At 41.6% G+C, this 23,019-nt stretch overlaps 1 protein-coding gene across 1 annotated transcript in view; it reads right to left on the reverse strand.

The window, feature by feature from the left end:
• Positions 1-23,019, reverse strand: part of cc2d2a (coiled-coil and C2 domain containing 2A) — a 33,244-nt gene continuing 10,225 nt past the window's right edge. Inside the window, exons 15-38 of the mRNA XM_080770826.1 lie at positions 22,226-22,366; positions 20,533-20,689; positions 20,068-20,333; positions 19,785-19,962; positions 18,749-18,902; positions 17,729-17,876; positions 17,253-17,391; positions 16,328-16,531; positions 14,568-14,660; positions 14,368-14,459; positions 12,700-12,867; positions 12,494-12,596; positions 12,030-12,139; positions 10,081-10,177; positions 9,090-9,188; positions 7,688-7,864; positions 5,964-6,167; positions 4,969-5,058; positions 4,751-4,864; positions 3,886-4,020; positions 3,478-3,600; positions 2,676-2,734; positions 1,941-2,118; positions 1-641 (exon numbers count right to left, since the gene is read on the reverse strand). Coding sequence (XP_080626952.1) covers positions 453-641; positions 1,941-2,118; positions 2,676-2,734; positions 3,478-3,600; positions 3,886-4,020; positions 4,751-4,864; positions 4,969-5,058; positions 5,964-6,167; positions 7,688-7,864; positions 9,090-9,188; positions 10,081-10,177; positions 12,030-12,139; positions 12,494-12,596; positions 12,700-12,867; positions 14,368-14,459; positions 14,568-14,660; positions 16,328-16,531; positions 17,253-17,391; positions 17,729-17,876; positions 18,749-18,902; positions 19,785-19,962; positions 20,068-20,333; positions 20,533-20,689; positions 22,226-22,366 — 3,418 coding nt within the window. The 3' untranslated portion in view covers positions 1-452. The remainder of the gene's footprint in view (positions 642-1,940; positions 2,119-2,675; positions 2,735-3,477; positions 3,601-3,885; positions 4,021-4,750; positions 4,865-4,968; positions 5,059-5,963; positions 6,168-7,687; positions 7,865-9,089; positions 9,189-10,080; positions 10,178-12,029; positions 12,140-12,493; positions 12,597-12,699; positions 12,868-14,367; positions 14,460-14,567; positions 14,661-16,327; positions 16,532-17,252; positions 17,392-17,728; positions 17,877-18,748; positions 18,903-19,784; positions 19,963-20,067; positions 20,334-20,532; positions 20,690-22,225; positions 22,367-23,019) is intronic.

A 23,019-nucleotide genomic window follows, 5' to 3' on the forward strand; every position in this document is an offset into this window, starting at 1 on the left:
TAGCTGTTAAAGGTTTATTCTACAATGTAATTTGTGGTCAAGTTTTAACAAATTCACTTGATAACAGGTTGATGGAATTGCAAGATGCTAAAACATTGGAAGAATCTATTCACAAGTGTATAAAATATAATTTAAACATGTCAATTTAATTTACATTAAATAAAATGTATTTAATGTAAAAAAGGGAAGGGTATCTAAAAGCTTTAGTAAAATGGGATACCAAATTATTGTATCCATTCAGGAGAACTCACACATACAAAATAAACCTGTACAATTTGAAGTGAACACAAATCTGACAATTGAAACTGGAACACTAAAAGCTTTTTAACACTTATAAATGTTTTCATCACAGCACCTTTTAACTGGCTGATAAATGTATAAAACTAGACTTATCGTAGATCATTGTGTAAAGTGCAGAAGTAAATATGCACCATGCCATTGGTTGGTAGCAGCTATCTGGTGCGGACCAGCGAGGCCAGGTACACCCATACAGAGAGCACGTTGTTGGGGTAGGGGTGCACGTACACAGCCAGGGCAAACTCCACGTTGGACGCATCAACGCTGTGGACCCCTGTGCTATAGACCGCTTCTACAATGGGACGGATCTCTGAGAACGGCAGGTGAACCGGGAAGCCAACAATCTGATGAAAGGGGGGGGGGGGGGGGAAGAAAACACAATGAGAAGTACTGTTCCATATCATTGCTGTCGGGCAGAAACCTCTTATCTCCATATTATAACTTTGTTTTATGTTTTTTCGTACATTAACGCCTTACTTGATCATATTACAGTGGTACAGCCTTACACAAAAGTAGCAGATAGTAACAGTTTTGGACATATGAGGTTTCCACTGGACAATGTATGGTAAGAATCTATTCCCCCACCCCCATTCCACTCTCAGGGGTTTCCAGGGGGTTTTCAGCAAGTTAACCACTTCTACACAGCTGATCTACAAGCTCACATGGTGTCGCATCACTACACGTTGTGAGCTTGTAGATCGGCTATTGTTTTGAGCAACACAAATCTCTTGTGTCCTTGCACAAAATTGTTTCAGATGGAGGCCTGAGGCATATACATATTATTGGCTCCAGCAATAGAGTGCTCCAACATCACCTCTCGAGTGGGAAGCTGATTTGGTTGTTCCGGAACACTCTGTGGGTGATTGATATAGCCTGCACTATCTTTCTCGCTCCTCCAGTCTACACCACTCACAGACCAGACTGCACAGGGACATGGACTACTAAACTGAGTGAACCTGACCTGGGCAAATGGGGACATGCTCCAGCTGCTTTTATTTGTGTGCGTGTACCATAGACTTGTACCTTGTAATCCAGCAGGGGATCAACTTAACCCATCTGATGGCTGCTCAAATGGTTAGAGCATTGTTTTTTGGGCCAGTGGCAGTGCTCCCTATCCATTATCCAGGTCCATTACCGCCCCATACCCAATTCAATGTAAGATTCACTTTTTAATGTTATTTATTTTAATTGTTCTTATTTACAATTACAAAAACAATTATTCTTGTTTAAAAAACATCATGTCAGTCAGTATCAAATCCCATTCAACACTAGCCATCATCCCAATAATTAAAACGTGCAACTACACACAATTCAGAAACCATAAAAAGCATGTGTTTTGCACACCTAAAAAGGTGACCGGTGCGTAGGAGGCCCCAATGTACTGAAATTAATGAGTTGTGAATAAATCTGTTTGAGGTAATGGGAAAAAGGCTAGGATGAACTGAAGAATAGGTCTACTTGAATATATTAAACTGCTCCACTTCCCCCAGGTTAATTGTCCTGCTCAGGGGCTGTGATTCTAAACGTCTGATTAGCAGACTCCACTAAGCTATGGCCACAGCCCAGCGTGTGTAGAAAACAGATTGCTTTGTATGCATAGATGGAGCTTCCTGTAAGAAGTCATACATTAACAACCCAGTTACCCTGTAGTCTCCCAGCAGGCTCTGTAGCTCCAGGCGGTGCTCGTCGGCCATGTCCCGCCCGCCGCTCAGCTCCAGTTTGGGGAGGAAGTGGCGCAGCGTGGAGGTGCAGTAGCGGTTCCAGCGGGTCGGCTGACGGGGGCGCCACTCCATCAGCTTCTCTTTAAGGATCTTCTCAATTCTGTGGAGTGAGGTGGTTTGTGCTCTATGGTTAAATGGACATCGCTGAATATGTTGACCATAACGTTGCTGTCGGGCAGATACCTCTTATCTCCATATTTTACCTTTTTGTGTTTTTTCATAATATTATAATGTAATGCCCTACTTGATCATCATACAGTGTCACACAAAAGCATCAAAAATAGCAGATCTACAAGCTTGAAACACGCCATGAAGTGACGTTTTGAGCTTGTTATTGTCTTTTTGGTCATATGCGGTTTCCAGAAACGATATGGGCTATGGCAACATATCGGCCGAACCGGTACATATATCGGACGGGTTACTTCTAATATAATGTTTTCTTCCAAATCAATCAAAGAGGCGCCTTCATTTTATTTTGCATTTATTTACTGAAATCAGGCACCTGAATAACAGGTTAAAAAGTGAAACAGTAGAGGAATTGAATGGGGAATTATTTTCCCTGACAATATTAGATAATAGATTAAATATTAGACTGATATAACTTGAAGTTGATATACACACTTTATACACATAAACACATAAGATTCCACAACTTGCCTGTCCTGTAGTTCAGCAGCAGCTGCTTTATCCGTTCGCTGATACACCAGCTCCTCCGGCTAAATATGACAGATGTGAAGTAATGTAATAATAATGTAAAACAAACGTCATTGTATTTTTTGTGTTTTCATAGTGATACCAATAAGAACTTAAAGGGACACTTCACCCTTTTTGCAAAAAAATATATGTTAATGACGTTTAGAAGCTTTAGATCACTTTCCTGGGGGTATTTATGTGTGTAATATGTGGTTTTAGATATTTTAGATTGTAGCAGTGAGCCTGTTGTCTCTGATGTCATGGACACTGGTCTCACTACCTTCCTGGACTACAATTCCCATAATTCTTTGGTGCACTGCTCCTCCTTGTGGAAAGGGGGGAGAGCTGTCTTACTGAGACAACATGTAGTCCAGGAAGGAAGTGAGCCCAGTGTCCATGACATCAGAGACAACAGGCTCACTGCTACAATCTAAAATATCTAAAACCACATATTACACACATAAAGACCCCCAGGAAAGTGTTCTAAAGCTTCTAAACGTCATTAACATATTTTTTTTGCAAAAAGGGTGAAGTGTCCCTTTAAAGTATACTACGCTAGTTGATCCAAGTCAGAATACAATCAGTTGGTTGATCATTCAAATTGAAATGCTCAGAAAATGCATGCGACCCACCCTATTGACCTCAGCTACCGTGTTACGTGGTCAGATGGTTAGAATGCGTTCTACATTTTCAAGTGGGCCCTGATACAGACAAGCTAATAAGAACCACTGACTTAATACAAAGAGCATCCACAAACGCTGAGCACCTGTACACTGGACAGCCCAGGATGAGCAAAGGAGCGCGAGAAGAAGGGCTTCCACAGGTTGGCTTTGGTGATGTCAAAACTGATGCTCATGGGGGCGCTATACGGCTGAATGTTGAACCACACCTAATGGAGAACCACAAGACAATCTGCTGACTAACTTCCCTGGACAACCAGGTTTATGAACTTAACATTATGAAAATAAACTTGGCAAAAATGTGTGAACATTTGGAAATATTTAGATTAAAAGAAAGTTATGTGGGTTCCTGTCACAAAATGTTTTAATGGCCAAATACATATCAATTTGGGAGTCCTTGACTTGAAAACGTTGATGAACGGTATTGATGAATAGTGATGAATGGATGTGTGTACCAGCGAACGCTGTGCACTATGATGATCATGTTCACTCACGTTGTCAGTGTTGACTATGCAGCCTACGTCCTGCAGGGGGCAGAAGGTGTCGTACTGTCCATAGTACTGTCCACTGCTGGGGTTCCAGATTATGTAGCGGTTGTGTTCTACAGTCAGCACATAGGCTGTGAGACCCTACAAACACAACACACACACACACACACACACACACACACACACACACACACACACACACACACACACACAGACACACACACAGACACACACACACACACACACACACACACACACACACATTTGAAATGTTTATTTATGTCCACATAATGAGAAGTACAGGAATACCTTGTACAAAGGACATAAACACTGCCAGTGCAGTTTGACAGTGGGAGAGCAGCCAGTTACAACGTGCATGGATGGCAAAGCATCGTTACATACAGCTGACATGTCGGACACAGGGCAGCAGACATAAATCATGGATAAAGGACACACACACACACACACACACACACACACACACACACACACACACACACACACACACACACACCTACAGTCAGAAGATAGGCTGTGAGACCCTACAAACACACAACACAATGTTCTAGAAAACAAACATTGCAATGACGAATCAGTTATGCACTTTGAAGTACTCAAAAGGAGCCTCTTTTCAGTTTATGAAATATTCTTAAATGACATGGGCAAATGCATATAAAAATATACAATATAAAATAAAAAATAAAGTGGGAACAAAAATATATAAAAAGAAGTTCCCACATTGGCCCTAAATATGTAAAAGTATATGTGGTAGTGGTGGGATGTAGACATCATTATGTGGTCCTGCTGCAACATCATACTGTACAAAACAACAAGTCAAAGAACTTTCCAACTGATACTTGGATGTACCGACCTCGGGGATGGCGGTGCCGACGATAAGCCACGCCTTCTTGCCCATGTACAGGAAGTAGTTGCACAGCAACACGGCGTGCTCTTCCTCGTCGCCGGCGAGGAGGGTCAGGAATTGCTGAAAACAGGAAGAGGAAGGAAACCTTTTTAGTTTGCCGTTTTCCTTCTACTGTACTCCAGAAAGGTCCCATTGGTTCCTGGTCAGAGCTTCACTCTACTCACATCACAGGTGCTCCACAGGTCACACACGCTGGAGAACGACACGCTGTCCGGCAGGGAGGGGATGAGAGACACGAACCTGGCCACCAACTCCTAGAGATACAGGAAGGTTTTATCAGACAGAACCTGGCCACCACCTCCTAGAGATACAGGAAGGTTTTATCAGACCGAACCTGACCACCAACTCCTAGAGATACAGGAAGGTTTTATCAGACAGAACCTGGCCACCAACTCCTAGAGATACAGGAAGGTTTTATCAGACGGAACCTGGCCACCAACTCCTAGAGATACAGGAAGGTTTTATCAGACAGAACCTGTCCACCAACTCCTAGACACACAGTAATTACTGATGTTTGGATCTATATTTTATTCTAATCAATTTGAAAAACAAACTTCGATTATTTTTCTTTTCTTTTTTTTGTAAATGAATGGCCTATTTGATCATACTACAGGCCTACTTGATCATACTACAGCATCACTTAAAAGTATCACAAATAGCAGATATACAAGGTCGAAACGAAGCACGAAGCGATACATTTCTTTGTATTGAATTTGAAACGATAATATAACGGGGACCGCATGTAATTCAGACAGGGCATTAGTCCGACATGTGTCCGCATGTCGGACTGGCGTCTGCGTCCGTGCTTGCGGTTATGGTTAGGTTAGGAGATGAGGTGGGTTGTCATTTGTCGGACCAATGACTAGTCTGAACAACATACTGCACCCTAATATAACGTGTTTTGATAAAGAAATAATCACATGAACTGAACTTTATTTTATGTAACTACTTACAAAGCTCTTTTTAAAGGTTTAAAAAAAGTAGTAGATCGACAATTTTAATGACATGCCTAAAACAGGAACACCAGGTGTGGAAGTGGTCAAAACCGGGACGCACCAATGATGTCCTCAAAAGAGACAAAGAAAAGAATGATGGTAGTATCGGGCCGAACCGATATATACCGGTCGGGTATAAGAAACACATGGGGTTGGGGACTGACCATGGCCTCCTGGGGGCTGTTGGGAAAGGCGTCCAACAGCTCCTGCGGGGGGTTGAGAGGTCGGATGTAGCGGGTGATGAACACCGTCTTCCCGTTGATGTCGATGACAGTGGTGAGGCAGGGCCGGTCGGGGAAGCCCCGCTCCGCCTCTCTCTCCATCCTCTCGGCGGCCTGCAGCAGACGCTCATCCTCCCGGGTGTCAAACTGACACAGGAGGAGGAGGAGGGTGCAGGACATGACAGAGAACAAGGGGTTAAACACACCAATTTGGGCATTTAGCAAACGCTCTTAATCCAGAGTGATTTACGCAAGGTAAACACAAGGCAATACATCAAATGCATAGAAATAATAAAGCGTTTAATATCCAAATGTAACTATAATCTTGAAACTATAGGCTGCCAGGTCAATAAATGAACTGTCTACATAACATGCTATCCATTACATTCTAAACTTTGCATAAGCACTTAAGGTCGTCAAGGCTAGGGCAAGTGCTACGGGCTAAGGTGGAGACTGAAGAGGTGAGTCTTCAGAATATGGGCGCGAGTATGCAGTTCTTACTGCAATGGGTAGTTCGTTTCACAGTTTGGGAGCCAGAAGGGAGAAGAGTCTGGGACGTGTGGGATCACATCATGTCATAGACATGACTGGACATGACAGATGAAGTTGTGACTCTAAATGGGCTTTAACTCAACATGATTTTCAGGGCGGCAATAGTTACTTTCTTAGTGATGTCAAAATAATTTATTTTCTTTATGATAAATATAAATTGGTTTGTCTGATTAACCACTATTGTATACTTTCTCGTACATCAGTGTCACATATAAATAGCGGAAATAGAGGATCTACAAGCTCATACAATTGTAGATCTGCCATTTCCTCGTTTTTAAAATGCATTAAAAAATGTTCGACTAATGGATTTGTTTTGCACCCTTATTGTCACTCATCCAAAAGAAGCAAGCATAGCAATTCAGCTGTGGATAGATCATCCCAGTAAACATTTACCTTCACTTCCTTAATCTAGGCGATGCGGCAGAGCAAAACAAAAAGAGAAAAATAAAATGAAATGAGAATGAACAAATAAAAGAAAGCAACGTAAAAACAAAGAAATGCAGCGATGTAAAATCACACGCTATATAAACATTGTTGGTGTCGGGCAGAAACCTCATCTTCATATTAAAACTTTGTGTTTTTTGTAATTAACACCCTGCTTGATAATACTACACTACAGCGTCACACAGAAGCATAAAAAGTAGCAGATCTACAAGCTCGAGTTTTTTAGCTTGTAGATCTGCTACTTTCGCTACTTTATAATTTGAATCCTGAAAAGTAAAAGTTTAGTTTTTAGATGTTTCCACCCGACAGAGACGACATCTAATATCTAATACATAATAATAATATGTATAATATTGTGGATTCTTACAGTGCACACATACACAGAAGGATAATATTTGCTGTGTGCATGGTAGGAACCATGCACACAGCATGGTAGGAACCATGCACACAGCCCCTTAACCGTGCTATGACCAATGCAATGTATCTACGGTACATGCTATAACCAATTTACACAATTTGTCATTGTCTCTTACTGTTGCTATTCTCTATTATTTATTTCTTATTGTTTCTTATTGCTGCTATTCTTCATAGTCCATTCATTCTAGTTTATAGTCTACTATATAAAAATCTTGAGCATAAACTATGAAGCCATGGGCGAGGAGGGCTTTTACCCGTTCCCTGATGGACTCCCCGGGGACCAGCTGGGGTTCGATGGTGATGAAGAGTGTGATGAAGGCTCCCTCGCTCAGGCTGCGTATGGCGTCATAACCTCCCTCGCTCCCCAGACTGCGCTCCTTGCTGTAGCCCAGCAGCACCGGCGGCGTGTCCACCTTGAACGTGCCGTCGATCTGTCCAATGGCAACAGGAAACCAAATGAGCCACAATGTCGGCCTCACAAGAACGGATGACCATGCAAGGAAATGTGTGACCTGTATTCCTTCTATGCTGCCACCAACATGTGGAATGGCTTACCAAAAGACCTTGACTCCCTATAACCAAACTCAAAACCAAACCTTGAAAGCCCACCCCTCCTTTTTCTGTATACTGTATAGAGCGTCGCAGTCCCGCCCCCTCGAGAGACCCGGAAAAGAAATCCCCGTTCATTTTCCTCATAGACTTTTCAGAAAGTATTTATTTAAAGACGTTTACGCTGCGGACAAAGCCAACTCTTGTCGTGACAAATCATGACAACAAACAAAAAATTTCGGGCTGAACAAATAATTAGAAATAAGAAGAAAACGGCAGGTTACAACACTTTTTTTGTTTTTGTAATTATTTGTTTGGTCCAAAATATTGTGTTTGTTGTCATGATTTGTCACGAGTCAAGAGTTGGCTTTGTACAACGCTTATAAGGTCTTTAAATAAATACGTTTTGAAATGTCTATGGGGAAAAATGCATTGGAAACTATTTCCTGGGCCTGGCGTCGCCATGAAAGGGGGCGGGACTGCGACACTCTATATCGTCTCTGTCGAGTGGAAACCTCATATGTCCAAAACTGTTACTTTTCAGGATTTAAATTAAAAAACAGCAAATGTAGCAGATCTACATGCTCAGAGGTTTGCACCGCACTTCGAGCTTGTAGATCTGCTACCTCAGATGCTTTTGTGTGACGCTGTAGTATGATCAAGTAGAGCATACATTTACCAAAAAACTAAAAAAGGTTTTAACCCATTCTGACCTGAGATCAGATTCATACGAGGTTTCCACGGGACACACACTGGTCTGATTAACCCATTCTGACCTGAGATCAGATTCTAAAAATGTCAGTCGTTCTTCGAATTTTTCAAAAATAGCAGACCTACAAGCTCGTATCGCGCCACTCGGTGGCGCGATATGAGCTTGTAGATCTGCTATTTTTCAATAGCTAAAGCATAACATGATGCCAACACCAAAATGGGTGCCCGGTCAGAATGGGTTAATATGGACATAAGAGGTTTCTGCCCGACAGCGACAACAACATACTTTTAGCTGCTATTGAAGCTTTTATCGTTATGTATTACTGTTGAATTGAGTACAAGGGACCACTGTTAACTAAGTCATTAATAAAGTAATCAATCAAGGAAGACTCTTACCCTGGAATGGGAGTAGATGGTACTGAAGGGGATCTTGACGCAGCCCAGCCAGTGTTTCTCCACACGGGTGTGTATCGACGTCCCTCTGTCTGCGTCATCCTGATGGGGAGAAGGAATTTACCACTTTCAACCTGGCATCCCTATTTTGGGCCTGTCATTATAAGCAAAGATGATGGAAAATAGCCCATCTACAAGCTCAAAATGTGTTGTAAAATGCTTGTAGATCAGCTATTTAAACTTTTTCAATAACGTGAATTAAAACGTTATTTTAACCAATCTGTATGATAAGTATATTAACACAATATAAAAAATAAATAGTGGTTGTAGTTTGCCACCTGCTCGTCTATTGAGACATTTAGATCCTGTGGTCTGGTAGGGCCACTATACTGGTTGACAAGAGGTACTGCGTGCACGTCAAAGCATAATTCACATCAGCTCAAAGGTAGAATTTCGTCCACCTCACTGACCTCAGGGCCAAATCTCAGCTACGACATGAAAGTGACTGATTGCAGCTTTAAGTTGTTGATCATGAAGATCATAAAGCAGTGGTTCTCAACATATAGGTAATAATTGGCAAAACACTAAGATTGTATTGGTAATATAACATTAAAATAAAGAAATACACTTGTTTTTCATTTCGTTTTTCTGCTAAAGCTTTCCCAACATTACGGATGCTGGGGTTTAAGTGGTTAAAGCTTCACGCTGGCGTGTGATGCATTTCCAGACGACTGAAGTCACCTCCCATGTGTTCCAGAGGAGACATACTGTAGACTCACAATGTGACCCATGTGTTCCAGAGGAGACATACTGTAGACTCACAATGTGACCCATGTGTTCCAGAGGAGACATACTGTAGACTCACAATGTGACCCATGTGTTCCAGAGGAGACATACTGTAGACTCACAATGTGACCCATGTGTTCCAGAGGAGACATACTGTAGACTCACAATGTGACCCATGTGTTCCAGAGGAGACATACTGTAGACTCACCGCTCCCGTCTCATAAATCATCTCATCAAAGATGTTGATGAAGACCTCATCCTTATTGGACTGCAGGCTGCCCGTGCTGTAGTCACCGTTTGGAGCGCTAGGGTGGAACAACAAATAACTGTTATTAAACACGTCTCATCCGTGGGTTTTGTAACTGTTGCTGCTGCTGGTTCCCATGAAAAACTTTAATAACTTCCTAGAATGATGTGAAGGCTCTTCTTCAGCTTGTCTATGCATTCTTACAAAGTTAGTCAGTTAGAACATTTTCACATTTACATTAATTCAAAAAATTAAGTTGTGCTTAAAGCTGATTTGATATTGGCTTTGCTTTGCCTTCATATATTTTTTTTGTTATCAAATGTTTTTTTTATTTAAGACAATAAATTACAATAAGATGTTAACACCATGAATGAATAAAGAAAACAAAACACCTGTAAAAACAACACATAACAGCAAAAGCAAGGAACACAAAAACAAACAATCCCACCCACCCCTCCCCCCGGGACCAAAGATGCCACAAAAAGACAATGTCAGGACTCCTACCACTGTGCAATGTGAACATACAATAAATAAATAATAATGACTAAATCATGTCCTTAACCAAATCTGCAATACCAGACCAAATCTCAATGTTTTCCTCTTTTGCACCGTGCAATCTTGCTGTTGACATCTCTAGATAAATGATATCTAGAAAGGTCAAAGCCCATTGGCGAAATGTCAATGTATGAGGTGGTTTCCAGTGCGAAGCAACCATCTTCTTTGCGGCCGTTACGCCAGCAAAGAAGACACGAATACGGGTATTATTTAAAGGCAATTGGGATACATCGTTTAATAAGAATAGAGATGGGGAGGGTGTAATGTTAATTTGTAGAATAATCGAAAGTTTAGCAGCAACCAAATTCCAAAATGTGAGGACAACCGGACACTCCCACACCATATGAAAGAATGTACCTATGGTGTTCGGAGTGCAGAAAGTGCAGTTATGGTTATTTAAAATCCGCATAGCACACAATCGGCGGGGAGTTAAGTATGTCCTATGAACAAAATTTAGATGAATTTGCTGATGATCAGGATTCCTAGAAGATAGGGCAACATTAGACCACACTGTATCCCAGCTCCAATCTGGATCTAGATTTGGTATGTCATTCCTCCATACAGTATCGACAGCCAAGGTCTCATAACTAGATTCTAATAAATAATCATACAATATGGAAACAAAACCTCTTGATCTAACATCACAGATAAGTCTATGCAAAGGGTGCATTGCAAGGGGGGTCTGCCATGGAACCCCGTATGTCCTCATGGCAGTTCTCAATTGTAGATAGAAAAAGAAAGAGTTACCGGGCAAGTTAAAAATATCACATAAATTCTGGAAAGAACGTAAACCATTGACATCAAATAAATCACCCAAAGTATGAATCCCCTTGGAACTCCATCTGGGAAAACGAATAGGACGATTGTCCAAAAGCAAACCATCATTGTTGAACACTGGAGAAAACGAATTCCATTTCAAATCAATCTTGCGCAATTTTTCAGCCGCTCTCCATACTGTTACTAACTGAGAAATGATTGGCCCAAAGCGAACTTTGCATTGATTATTCGTTATGTTTGAATAGATCAGATCTCTCAATTCAACAGGATGAACCAAACTCTCCTCAAGCTCTCGCCAACAGACTTTTATAGTTGAGTCGATTTGCCTTCATATATTGACCTAACATAGACGGCAAAACCGATCTCATATAAATTCAAATCTGATTCATATTTAACTAGAAGAATTCCCAGGTTTTTTCAGACACAAATTAAACAGAGCCGAATTCAAGTTGGGGTTTAAGAATGTGTGAATCACAACTTCTGCCAAGTCATACACTGCTTTCCACTGGTACTATCCTCTAGTTATATCTAATGTAATTCACGTAAATATAATTACAGAAAGTCACACAGTTGTTAACCTAAAAGGAAGTTCCAGCTCCTCGTTCCAGCAGGGGTTTGGTCCATCTGCAGTTGTGGTTTGAAGAACCGTTCGCTGGAAGGTGACCTCCACAAACGGTCTCACTTGTACCTAAGATACCAACACGACGATTACAATGCAAGCCTTATCCAGAGCAACAACTTACAATAAGCAAGGCAATCACTTACATAAAATGCAGAGAGACAGAGTAGTGCATCCGTCTAAACAATAATATGCTATCAAAATTAAATTGGGATGAGTCTGCATTTCTAAATGCAATGATGAGTTTGTTCCCGGTGGCTCAGTGCTTTGTACTCTGTAGTGAAGAGAACACCAGGCTCCAGCCAGAAGAGAAATCATATTTATATTATATTATTATTATATTTATAGAGAACACCAGGCTCACCAGCCAGAAAAGTCAGGGTCTATCTGCAGCTAGCTGTCTGCTCCATGTGTACACAGTACCTGATCCAGGAGCCAATCACAGCCTGCCATAACACTCTGGGAAGGCTGGCCCGCCTCAAACGACTCGCTGAAAGTTCGAGCTGATTTTGATGACAGTGGTTTGCTGTAATACAAATCTGGATTAAAATCATCCCATTTGTAGATCATCCAAAGAGCTTCCTTCCGAGATAAACGGAAGGGACAGGGATGTCATAGGGATGTCATACCTGGCATACGGCCTACGGACAGGGATGTCATAGGCCCTGATGATGTTAAGCAGGAGTTTGATGTCTCCGTCAGACAGATTCTGAGCCGTCACTTTCTTCCTCTCTTTCCTCTGAGGTTTCAGTGGTCGCTTGGGTTCGGCCAGCTTGAAGAGGCTCAGTCCCAGAATCCTGACCATCACAGACAGAGAGATTCGGTTTTCAGCGAACCCCCACAAAACTTTATAGTGTCTCTCAGGAAATATATAAAAAAGAATAGATCATTCTCTACTTTACTACATTTAACAAGGATTAGTTTGATCATTTTGATAATTTCTCAGTGGAATTCAAACAGGACTGGGGTTATTTATTACCTAATTTTTCAGCATCACTGCCATAAACATCTAGTGTTGTTAGTAGGAATAAACACAGAAGCACCCGGGAGGAAGTGGACTAAGACAGGGGAGGAGGCAAACAGACTTCCTGTTTCTACACAAAGGGAGGTGGTGCCCCCAGAGGCAAAAACTAACTATTTTTCTAATGGGTTCCCAGCTTGATTATTACAGTAGCAGTCTAAAGTACTACACTATGACAAATGACTAATGCTACAGTTTGTGGGGTGTGTGGGCACTAAAAGTGGGAACTAAAAGGGTACACATTCAGGGAAAATACAAATAAAATCTAGGAACATACCCATGATGTTTACCACTGATAAGACAAGTGGAAATGGAAAATGGAACATAAGATATGATGTAATAAAACATGAGAAAATGAAGTCACATTCTAGAATGACTATGAATGTAGTCCACACAGTACATCCATCCATACAGTACGATTATGACATCAATACAAATGTAATGAAGGCTGAACATATTTCATATATAATATTCAAATGTTGGCATCCACATGTTGTGAAAGTAGATTTTAAAAAATGGCAGCTGTAAAAACAATCCAAAGAAAAGGGTTTGTGCAGCCAGGAGAATGCGATGTTTACTCCATCATCAAACAGCTTAGAGCGAGACAGGAGTCAAAATATTCATCATCAATCATCCTGTGATCTACACAGCCTGCCTGTCGTCATGACAGCTTTATGTAGCATTTCTCAGATCAAGAGAACCCAGCGTGACTCAACCAAACTATTTGTTTGTGAACTGGAGTAGAAAGTGAAGATAAAACATTGGCAGCATCTTATAAATTGCTTTTTAATAGTTCCCGACACGTATTCTTGGACTGCTCAAACAATGATTTACAAGGGAAACACTCACGCTGTTCATGTACCTTTCAAGACATATTTATCTGACAATCTGTATATTTACAGAGAAAGTTTCCCATCCTGCCTGTTGCTTGCCTATTCTCTGTGTTCTTACAATATCCATGATGCATGCTCAAAGTAGTGGGCCTGGCACGCCCGTGTGGTTTATGGCTGCTATTATTATCAACCCCGATTCATTTCCTGAAGTGAAGAATGTTATGTTTCAAGGACAATTTCATGACTGAAAACTAGAAATGATGGTATTCCTGTTTGAATAAATGTGTACACTAGCCCCGGTCCCCGGTGAAGTTACAGGGGTACAGTCTGGGTGAACTTATCGGCATTTCAGAGGCGGACAGAGGCCTGTTCAATGTCATGGCTGTGAATATTAGAGTTAGACAAATATAAATCTGAGCCAATGTAATGTTTACAATGTTTACCCAATATTTGGAACCTCCTCTTCTACGATCAGGTCAGAAAGGATGAAGTGATGCTTGGCCACAAGGAATCTGTTGAGGACTGCTTCTCTGATCTAATTACAACAACAACAACAACAACAACAACAGATACAGGGTTAAAGGTCAGTGATAGTAGTGATGAAGACACTTGATCAATGGCGGTGAATGACCAATCTGCTCACCTTCTGAAGGTACCTGGCCACTAAGGCTCTGTGTGAGTCCAGGTGATCTTTGGTGTTGATTATTTCTCCGTCCTTCAGTCTCTTCTCATATTCCTGAAATTAGTTTTAGACAAAAAAACATATAATAGGGAGACATTTTGGCCGATATCGATATCCGATATAATTAATTGCCGTTATGGCCGATAACCGATATTACCGATGTCGATATGATCTCATTCTGTATTGAAAAATGATAATAATTTTGTCCATTCTGAAAAATACATGTAACAGGGTATCTGCACTGCAGGCTTAGGCAAATCAGATTTAACTTAAATAAATACCTTTATATTTTATAGTGTGAGCTTGTAGATCTGGTCAAGCTGTTACTTTGGGCTAATCGGATTAATTAATCTAAAAACAACTAGAATCGGCCGATACCAATGTGTTTGCCGATTAATCTCCCATCACTACTATACAATAGCTTTATACACAGGACACTAATGCATCCCCTACTCTCCTAAAACGTTCTTTATGACCAAAGGTGCTGAATGCAGGTTAAACACTGGGTAGATTTGTCGGACTCGTAATACATTTTCATCTATAATCATCATAATATGATATCATTGGCCGTCACTAATGCTCATAATAAGATTTCCATACACACTATGTGCCTCACTAGTGGACTATGGACAGTTCAGAAATCTGTCTACCAATTACACTATCGATGGGGATTCCACCTACAGCCTTTCTAAGTATTTGTTGTTGCATTTATAAAAATAACACTCTTGTGAAGTGAGGGGCGCGCTTATCATCATACATCATCATACACCACATTCCGTGGTCAGCCAATCAAATCATCACAAATCTCTTTCCGGCCAATCACTTTTGGCATCTGCACTTTTCTGCCCTCACTTTTATCCTCAATATGTACTTTGCTCAGCCACTCAAATCATCGCTATGGGGTGATCAGCCAATCATCAGCCAGTGTTTGTGTTCACACAAACCCTCAACGCTGGACATAGGAGGGGCTGGCACCCCTCAAAGATTTAAACAAGTTTGAAATGACCAAACCTGCCTACAGATGATGTCAGCTTCTGAACTGTCTACAGCTCTCTTCTGAGACACAAAGTGAATACCGGTAGTCATAAATATTATAATGAGTATTACTAAGGACCAATTAGATGAAGATGTTTACAATGGGTGAAGTGGTCCTTTAAGATCTTCAAAATGTTTTAAAAATAGTGCAAATAGCTGATTTACAAGCTCACAACATGTCACAATAATAAGTGGGCAAACCACCATTCCTATTAATGGCCCAGCAGATGTCACTATTTCACCTTCTGCAGAGCAGTGCTGGCTGCAATACAAAATACTCTCAATAGAAGTGAACAAGCTTTTGGCTGGACTTTACACTTGATTGTATTGCCTTAGTAAACATTTTCATAAACACTTTATGTTTTCATTCGCTAGTTTAAAGTATTTTTTAAATCATCATGATATGCGTTTAGTAAATTATGGTTCCATTCATTTTAAAATGAATGATAAAGTAGGGTATGGTTTCCACTGGTTCCGCTGTTTCCAGTTTCATTATGGGACCGGAAGTTCAAAGATGGTGGATTTCTGTTTGCCGAATTGGGCTTCAAACCGGTCTGTAGAAACTAATGGGGCTCCCTTTGTCCATTAATTTTTACGGTCTATGACTGCCTCGCATCATGTGTGGGAGGTATTAATTTGGCATAATGACTAAAATAAGAAAAGAGTAAGTGCTGAAGTATCCTAACCTGGAACACCTTGTCTGTGACCTCCCTCTCCAGCGCTGGGACGTGCTTGTAGTGGCGGAACTCGGCCACCTCGCGGTTCCTCAGGCGGAGCAGACGGAACCTCTTGGATCCCTCCAGCTCTTCATCTGTCACAAAGTTAAACTCCTCCTGCAGCTGCTCCAGACGGAAGTACTCTGGAGCAGTCACCTCCCCGCTACTGGCAACCTGGAGCCAGACACACACAGATGGAGCATCTTTAGTGTTAAAAGGTAGGGTAGGCATATGTGATATTTTCTGGTTAAAAAAATTAGGTTTTTTGCGTGTGAAAAACTAACTAATGTAAAACTCTATACTCTGATAGTAGAGAGAGAGAGAGAGAGAGAGAGAGAGAGAGAGAGAGAGAGAGACAGACAGACAGACAGACAGACAGACAGACAGACAGACAGACAGACAGACAGACAGACAGACAGACAGACAGACAGACAGACAGACAGACAGACAGACAGACAGACAGAGGTGTGTTGACCCATTTATCAGCTTAAATTTTATAATGGTATCTCGACCTGAAAATGTATTACCCCTGTTAGTGAACAAAAACTCTAGTCTAATAGCAATGATTATTTTCTGAATATAGGGATATTTAGATTTTAACAAAAACTACATCGAAACTCTAAAAGTTAATATTCTTAATAAGGTTTCAGTTAGCCCAGGTGGTGGCGTAACCGTCTGGGCAAAACCGACTGGTAATCCAGTCGCAGTGTGCCGCGGGTTCGACTCCCGAGCCCGACACGGCCTTTACTGCATGTCATCCCCCCATCTCTCTCCCGTTTCCTGTCAGCCTACTGTCTGTCCCTTCAAAAAACCAATAAAAGGCGTAAGCCGCAAAAAATATCTTAATTTTTTTTTTTTTTTTTTACTGTGTCGACTAGTTAGTACAGCTACCCACTTTTAGCAGCTGCATAATGGCAGCGTTTTTGGGGTCGTTGGGGTCCAGCCGTGATTCCGTGGCCCACTCTCCGATTTTCTTCATGTCATTGAGTCCAGACACCCCGATAAACGAGACCGTGTCCGGCTGCCTCAATCCCCTGGACAGACAGACACACAGAGAGAACGTCATGTACACAGTAAACAACAACAAGGCTCTCAATGTGTTTCGCTGCACATAATACTACAGCATTTATGTCGTCTACAAGAAGTGAGGGTTGCCTCCAAGCATATTTAGGGAAGACGGCGCCGTACCCAAAGAAAACAGAACCATTTGATAATGGTCATTCTGGACATTCTGGATTATGACAATCATTTCCACATCCTTTTTTTTATTATTATTTTGTTTATGTAAAAATGTTATCAATGTGATCTTTGCACTGCAGTGAAGTTCCTGTGGAGGATGTTACATTGAAGGAACAAATGACATGATGTTACCCATGCATGGCGCCAGGCTGTTGGGACATGGGCGGGGCGAGGGGGACGTCATCCTCTCCAATGCCCCATGAAACACAGCAGGACAGCTTCCCAGAGGTCAACAGGGTCTGCTTGTTGCCGCCGTCAGCCTCGAACGAGAAGGGTACGTCTGACAGGGGTAAAACACAAAGACATTGATGAGTGGAAGGGAACATTACAGTACATTCTGAATACCACACTGCAGTCTACGACAGCTTTGATCCATGAAAATCCCATGTGTTGTTGTTGAAGAGATAAACATGCGACCATCTCAATGCCAAATGACAACAGGTTGTGAGGGCTGCTGTAGTCCAGTCAAAACGACCTTTCACTTGCATTGATTTCTGGTTTCATATTACAAATCGTCATCATAACGCGACGGTCTCGTCACCAGATCTACGACAAAGCCCAGCTTCTTTTTAATTAAAAAACGGCGAATTAAACACATAAAACAAATAGCGGGTTTAGCGTATTAAGCAGCATCAAAACATGGATTAAATAGCGTGGAACATGGGTTATGGATGGTGTTAGGCTTAGGGCATTGGTGGCAGAGTAGTAAGTAGAATTAGAACTTTCCCATGTTTATTCTAAATTTAGGTGGTTGCTGATTACACACACCCCTGCTAGGTGACCGCGTAAGGTTTTTGCAATGTTTCATTGAGTTCTTCTGACTTTCATTAGAGTAAACTTGATTTTCCCTTAAATAGACAGCAAGAAAATTACATTTACAATCTAGGTATTCTTGGTCTTCTTCAGAGCAACTTATAATTGCTAACTAACAACACAAAGTGTGTGAAACTGACAAATGTAACCAAACACCCTTTTTAATGAACTATTTTTATAGACATTTAAAAATCATTGAAAAACCTTCAAAACATTTGAATACATTATATTTTACGTGGGTCCCTGGCACAACAACCCTTAATGGGCTATTAAATGATGATGATGATGGTGTGTGTGTGTGTGTGTGTGTGTGTGTGTGTGTGTGTGTGTTCCATTCACCGCTTCCGACAGCTTCGTGGTCAAACATGACCCGCTGGTTGCTGCTGAACTCCTGCTCCTCGGAGGAAGCGCTGCCTGTCAGCACAGACGACTCTGGAACTGGAACAAACACCTCCGCCAGGAGGCTGTGAGACCCACCCACCTCCTCAAACACCTACACGCACACACGTACGCACGCATGCACGCACGCAGACACAAACACACAAATCATATATTAGCAAAGTCATCCAGTGACATGTGGGGATTAGTCCAAATGGCAGTGTTCAAGACATTACTTTTCCTATTATTAAATGTTAATTGATATTTAGTCCAACAGCTAAACAAGCACAGAAAGGGAGGAATGAAGAAGGAACACAGGTCTCCACTATCCGGTCAGTTACTGGCAGGGCTGTAACTATCGATTACTTTACATTTTCCATTAATTGAATAATGGTGAAGCTTTTTTCTGTTCTATTTTTCTTTTTGGTTTGTTATTTGAATAAAAAAAAATTGTAAAAAAAAATTGACAGAGGGTATGCCGCTATGCGCAATTGCGCATGCATAAAGTAAGTGGCAAATTGAGTGGCAAAGTGAGTTTAACGTTGTTTAATGCAATCAGACTTTTCTGTTTGGATGTGTGGGCTCAGGCTGCCATTCAGTAGGCGTTCCCACTGAACCTTCGCTTGTTAGGGTTGGCACTCGAATCTTAATTAATGGGCTTGAACCATTCGTTTTGTAATTCATGGAATTTCTTAGATTTTTCTTTTATTTCTTCATGAAATTACTGAAAAAAAAGCATTGAATTTGTTTTTAATTCATGAAAAATCTTGCTTTTTCTAAAAAAAAAATCTAAAGTTTCCAAAAAATTGAAATAATAACAATTAAAAACAAAATGTAGAAAACAAAAAATAAAGTGACCCATAAAAATGTTTCTGTGACCCACAGATGGGTCCCGACCCAGTGTTTGGGAACCAGTGCTCTATAGGCATATTTTTTTAAATAATCAATTAACTCGATCATTATCTGTCGCTCCATCTCTCGCTCCATGTCTTTGTACCTGCAGTTTGATGCTCTCAGGGCAGTTGACGATCTTCAGGTTGAAGATCTGACCAAAGTGGACCCTGAAGTCAGAGTTGAGGGAGCGGCTGTCCGTCCTGGAAACCTCCTTGTCGTTGTACATGACCTTGACGAACAGGGAATGCTTGGCCACGTCCTCCCGTCGAGCAACCTCCGCCCTGCAGAGAGGAACACGAACACATGCCATGTGAAAATCCCCTCTCGTGTCTTCTCGTGACCCTGAAAATGGATCCCAACCCATTACATCGATGTACAGTACATACCTGGGGCACTGGTCACTGGCGGTGATGTTTCCGGAGGCGGTCAGCTCAGGGACCAGGACGGGTTCTCCTGGTTTCCTGCGGATTCTGGAGGCTTTGTCTCGGACCCGCTCCTCCTCAGCCCCGAGGTCTGGCTTCTCCGGAAGCTCGGGCTTGGGAGGCCCTTCCTCGACATCCGCCTCGCTCTCCTCCTGGTCCTCATCATCTTCCTCAGTCTCATCCTGCGGCTGATCTCGCCTCTTCTTTTTCTTCCTCTTCTTTTTGGCTTTCTGTAAGTTAACGTAAGAATGTGTTTGTGTTGGTTAAACAACATAAAAAAAACATGTGACAGGCACAACATGCCCAATTATAGATCTTCTGAAGTCTTCTGAAGCCAACCATAAACCATAAACCATAAATCTAAAGGCCTGCCCGAAAGTTTCAACTTTCAGATTTGTCCCTAATGTGAAATATTCCCCGGTAGTCTACCTGCTTCCTTCTCCAGGCCTTCCATTCCTCCAGCTGTCTCCTGTACTCTGTGAGTCTCCTCTGATAGTCCTCTTCTTGCTCCGTCTCCATCTCTACCACCTCTGCCAAGATCTCTGCTTCATACTGCCGTTCATCTGACGACCGCTCCACCTCCTCTCTGGAGCACCGGAAAAACACAATCCATCAATCAATACGAGGCCATACTGTACATAGAGCACCAGAGAGGCCGCTATCCCCCTGGGTTTACAGTTATTTTTTGAGGGGCGCTAGCCCCTCCTATATTCAGCTATTAGTGTATATTTTCGTCTTACACAAACATTAAATTCCCATTGACAATGAATGGAGAATTTACGTTATATGTAGACAAGCAAATCTGTATTTTTGTCGTACACAAACATTACATTCCCATTGAAAATTTATGGAGAATTTACGTCATAAGTGGACAAGCAAATCAGTATTTTTGTCGTACACAAACATTAAATTCCCATTGACAATGATATTTGCCTCAAATATGACGCAAATTTTGTCCCCACAACATAATATATATTTGCCATTGACGATGAAAGAAGAAATATGACGTAAATTTGTGGCAACACAAACATTAAATGCCATTGACAATGAATGGAAAATGTACGTCATATGTAGACGAGCAAATCGGCTAACCAACCAATCACATAAATTCAGTTGTTCATGAGATGATGTATAATGATCACGGGTGTGATTTTTTTATGTCGTCATATAAAAACTGTGTTCCAAAAATAAACAAATCACCCTGGAAAGTTTTACTCATAATGGATATGACAGTGATAGACAGTGGAGAAAAAAAAGAGTACGATTTATAAAATCATAGACATCGGTTTATATCGGTTATCGGTCATAACAGCAATTAATACGTATAATATACGTCCAGAAATGTCATATCGCCCATATTTCAATGCAAAAAATAACTGTGACCCAGGAGTAGTGAGAGTGATGTCAGGACTTCTGTACTCTATTTGTTAGGACCAGACAGCACCGATAGATTACCATGATAAAGACTTTTGTTATTAACGGAACATAAATCTACTGCGAAAAGAGATAAGTGTGGTTTTCTTGGACAAATCAATATTTATTAACAAGGACAGCTTTAATTCAAAGTTAGAACCCAGTAAATATGTAAGCCAGACAGAACAATAGAAGTGTGTAAAAGTCTATTGGCTTGTCAAAAAGAGTCTTACTGACTGTATTGTGTGAGCTTATCAGGAGACACATGCTAATGTTGATGCATCACTTAATCCTGACAAACAATGCTTTCATTGATAGCAAATCTCTTGTTGCAAAACTAAAATTGGCAGAAAATCACCTCATGTGCTGTCCAAGTGTCCAAATTACTCAAATAGTTTGAGGATAGACTTATTCAGCCACACACATTTAGACTAAGGGAGTGCACTGGCTGAAAAAGCAGATCACACGACATGCATTTCATTTCACCCAAGTTGAACTTTTCTCAACTTTTGGAAGTGCTCCATCCCGTTGAAAAAGCAGCTCTCTCTGTGTGCCTGGGCTTAGAAGACACCATGTGCAGTTTAACCCTAAAGCACTGTTTTCCAAACAGTGGGTCAGACTCTGGGACACTTTTTTCCCCAATTAAAAAAAAGATAATACTATTATTATTATTATTATTAAGTATGAAGTCTGTATTATTTCCCCTTACCTCCTGAGGTAGAGTTTGTAGGGGGTGTTGGTGAACCTCTGGAAGTCCCTCAGAACTTTGAGCTCCTTCCAAAGCTTCACTATGTTCTTCAGCAGTGCCCTGTCCTTCTCCTGCTCCCTGTCCCGCAGTTGACGTGTGTTCCTGTGAGACAGAGCCACAATGTCACCTGGCCTAGAGACCTAGACATGCGATAGAGCTACTTACAATGTCACCCAGACCTAGAGACCGAGACATGAGATAGAGCTACTTACAAAGTCACCCAGACCTAGAGACCGAGACATGAGATAGAGCTACTTACAATGTCACCCAGACCTAGAGACCGAGACATGAGATAGAGCTACTTACAATGTCACCCAGACCTAGAGACCGAGACATGAGATAGAGCTACTTACAATGTCACCTACAGACAAAGCTACAATGTCACCCGTCCTACAGACCTAGACAAAGGGCCTCCCAGACCACTGGTTTTCCAGCTGGGGTCTGGGGACGCCCAGGGTTCCTTGAGGGGGTTCCCAGGAGTCTACAGCTATATGATTGATACTGTAATTAGGAACCAAGATCCTGTAACTCTCGGAAGTTAAATGAACAATGAGGATTTTTGCAGTGTTAGATTGGGGTTCCAGGGCCGGGGTGCGCACGCTTTTCCGACACACCGAAGATCCGAAGCGGGGGGACATGCGATGCGATGCGAAAAAGCGATGGTCCGACATGCGCTGCTCCCGTGCTTGCGGTTAGGGTTAGGTTAGGATTGAGGTTTCGGATCAATAGTATGTCGGAACTAAAGCCTGCACCCT

This window comes from Protomyctophum bolini (genome assembly GCF_963924005.1).
Source record: "Protomyctophum bolini genome assembly, chromosome: 8".
In the NCBI taxonomy this organism is placed as follows: domain Eukaryota; kingdom Metazoa; phylum Chordata; class Actinopteri; order Myctophiformes; family Myctophidae; genus Protomyctophum; species Protomyctophum bolini.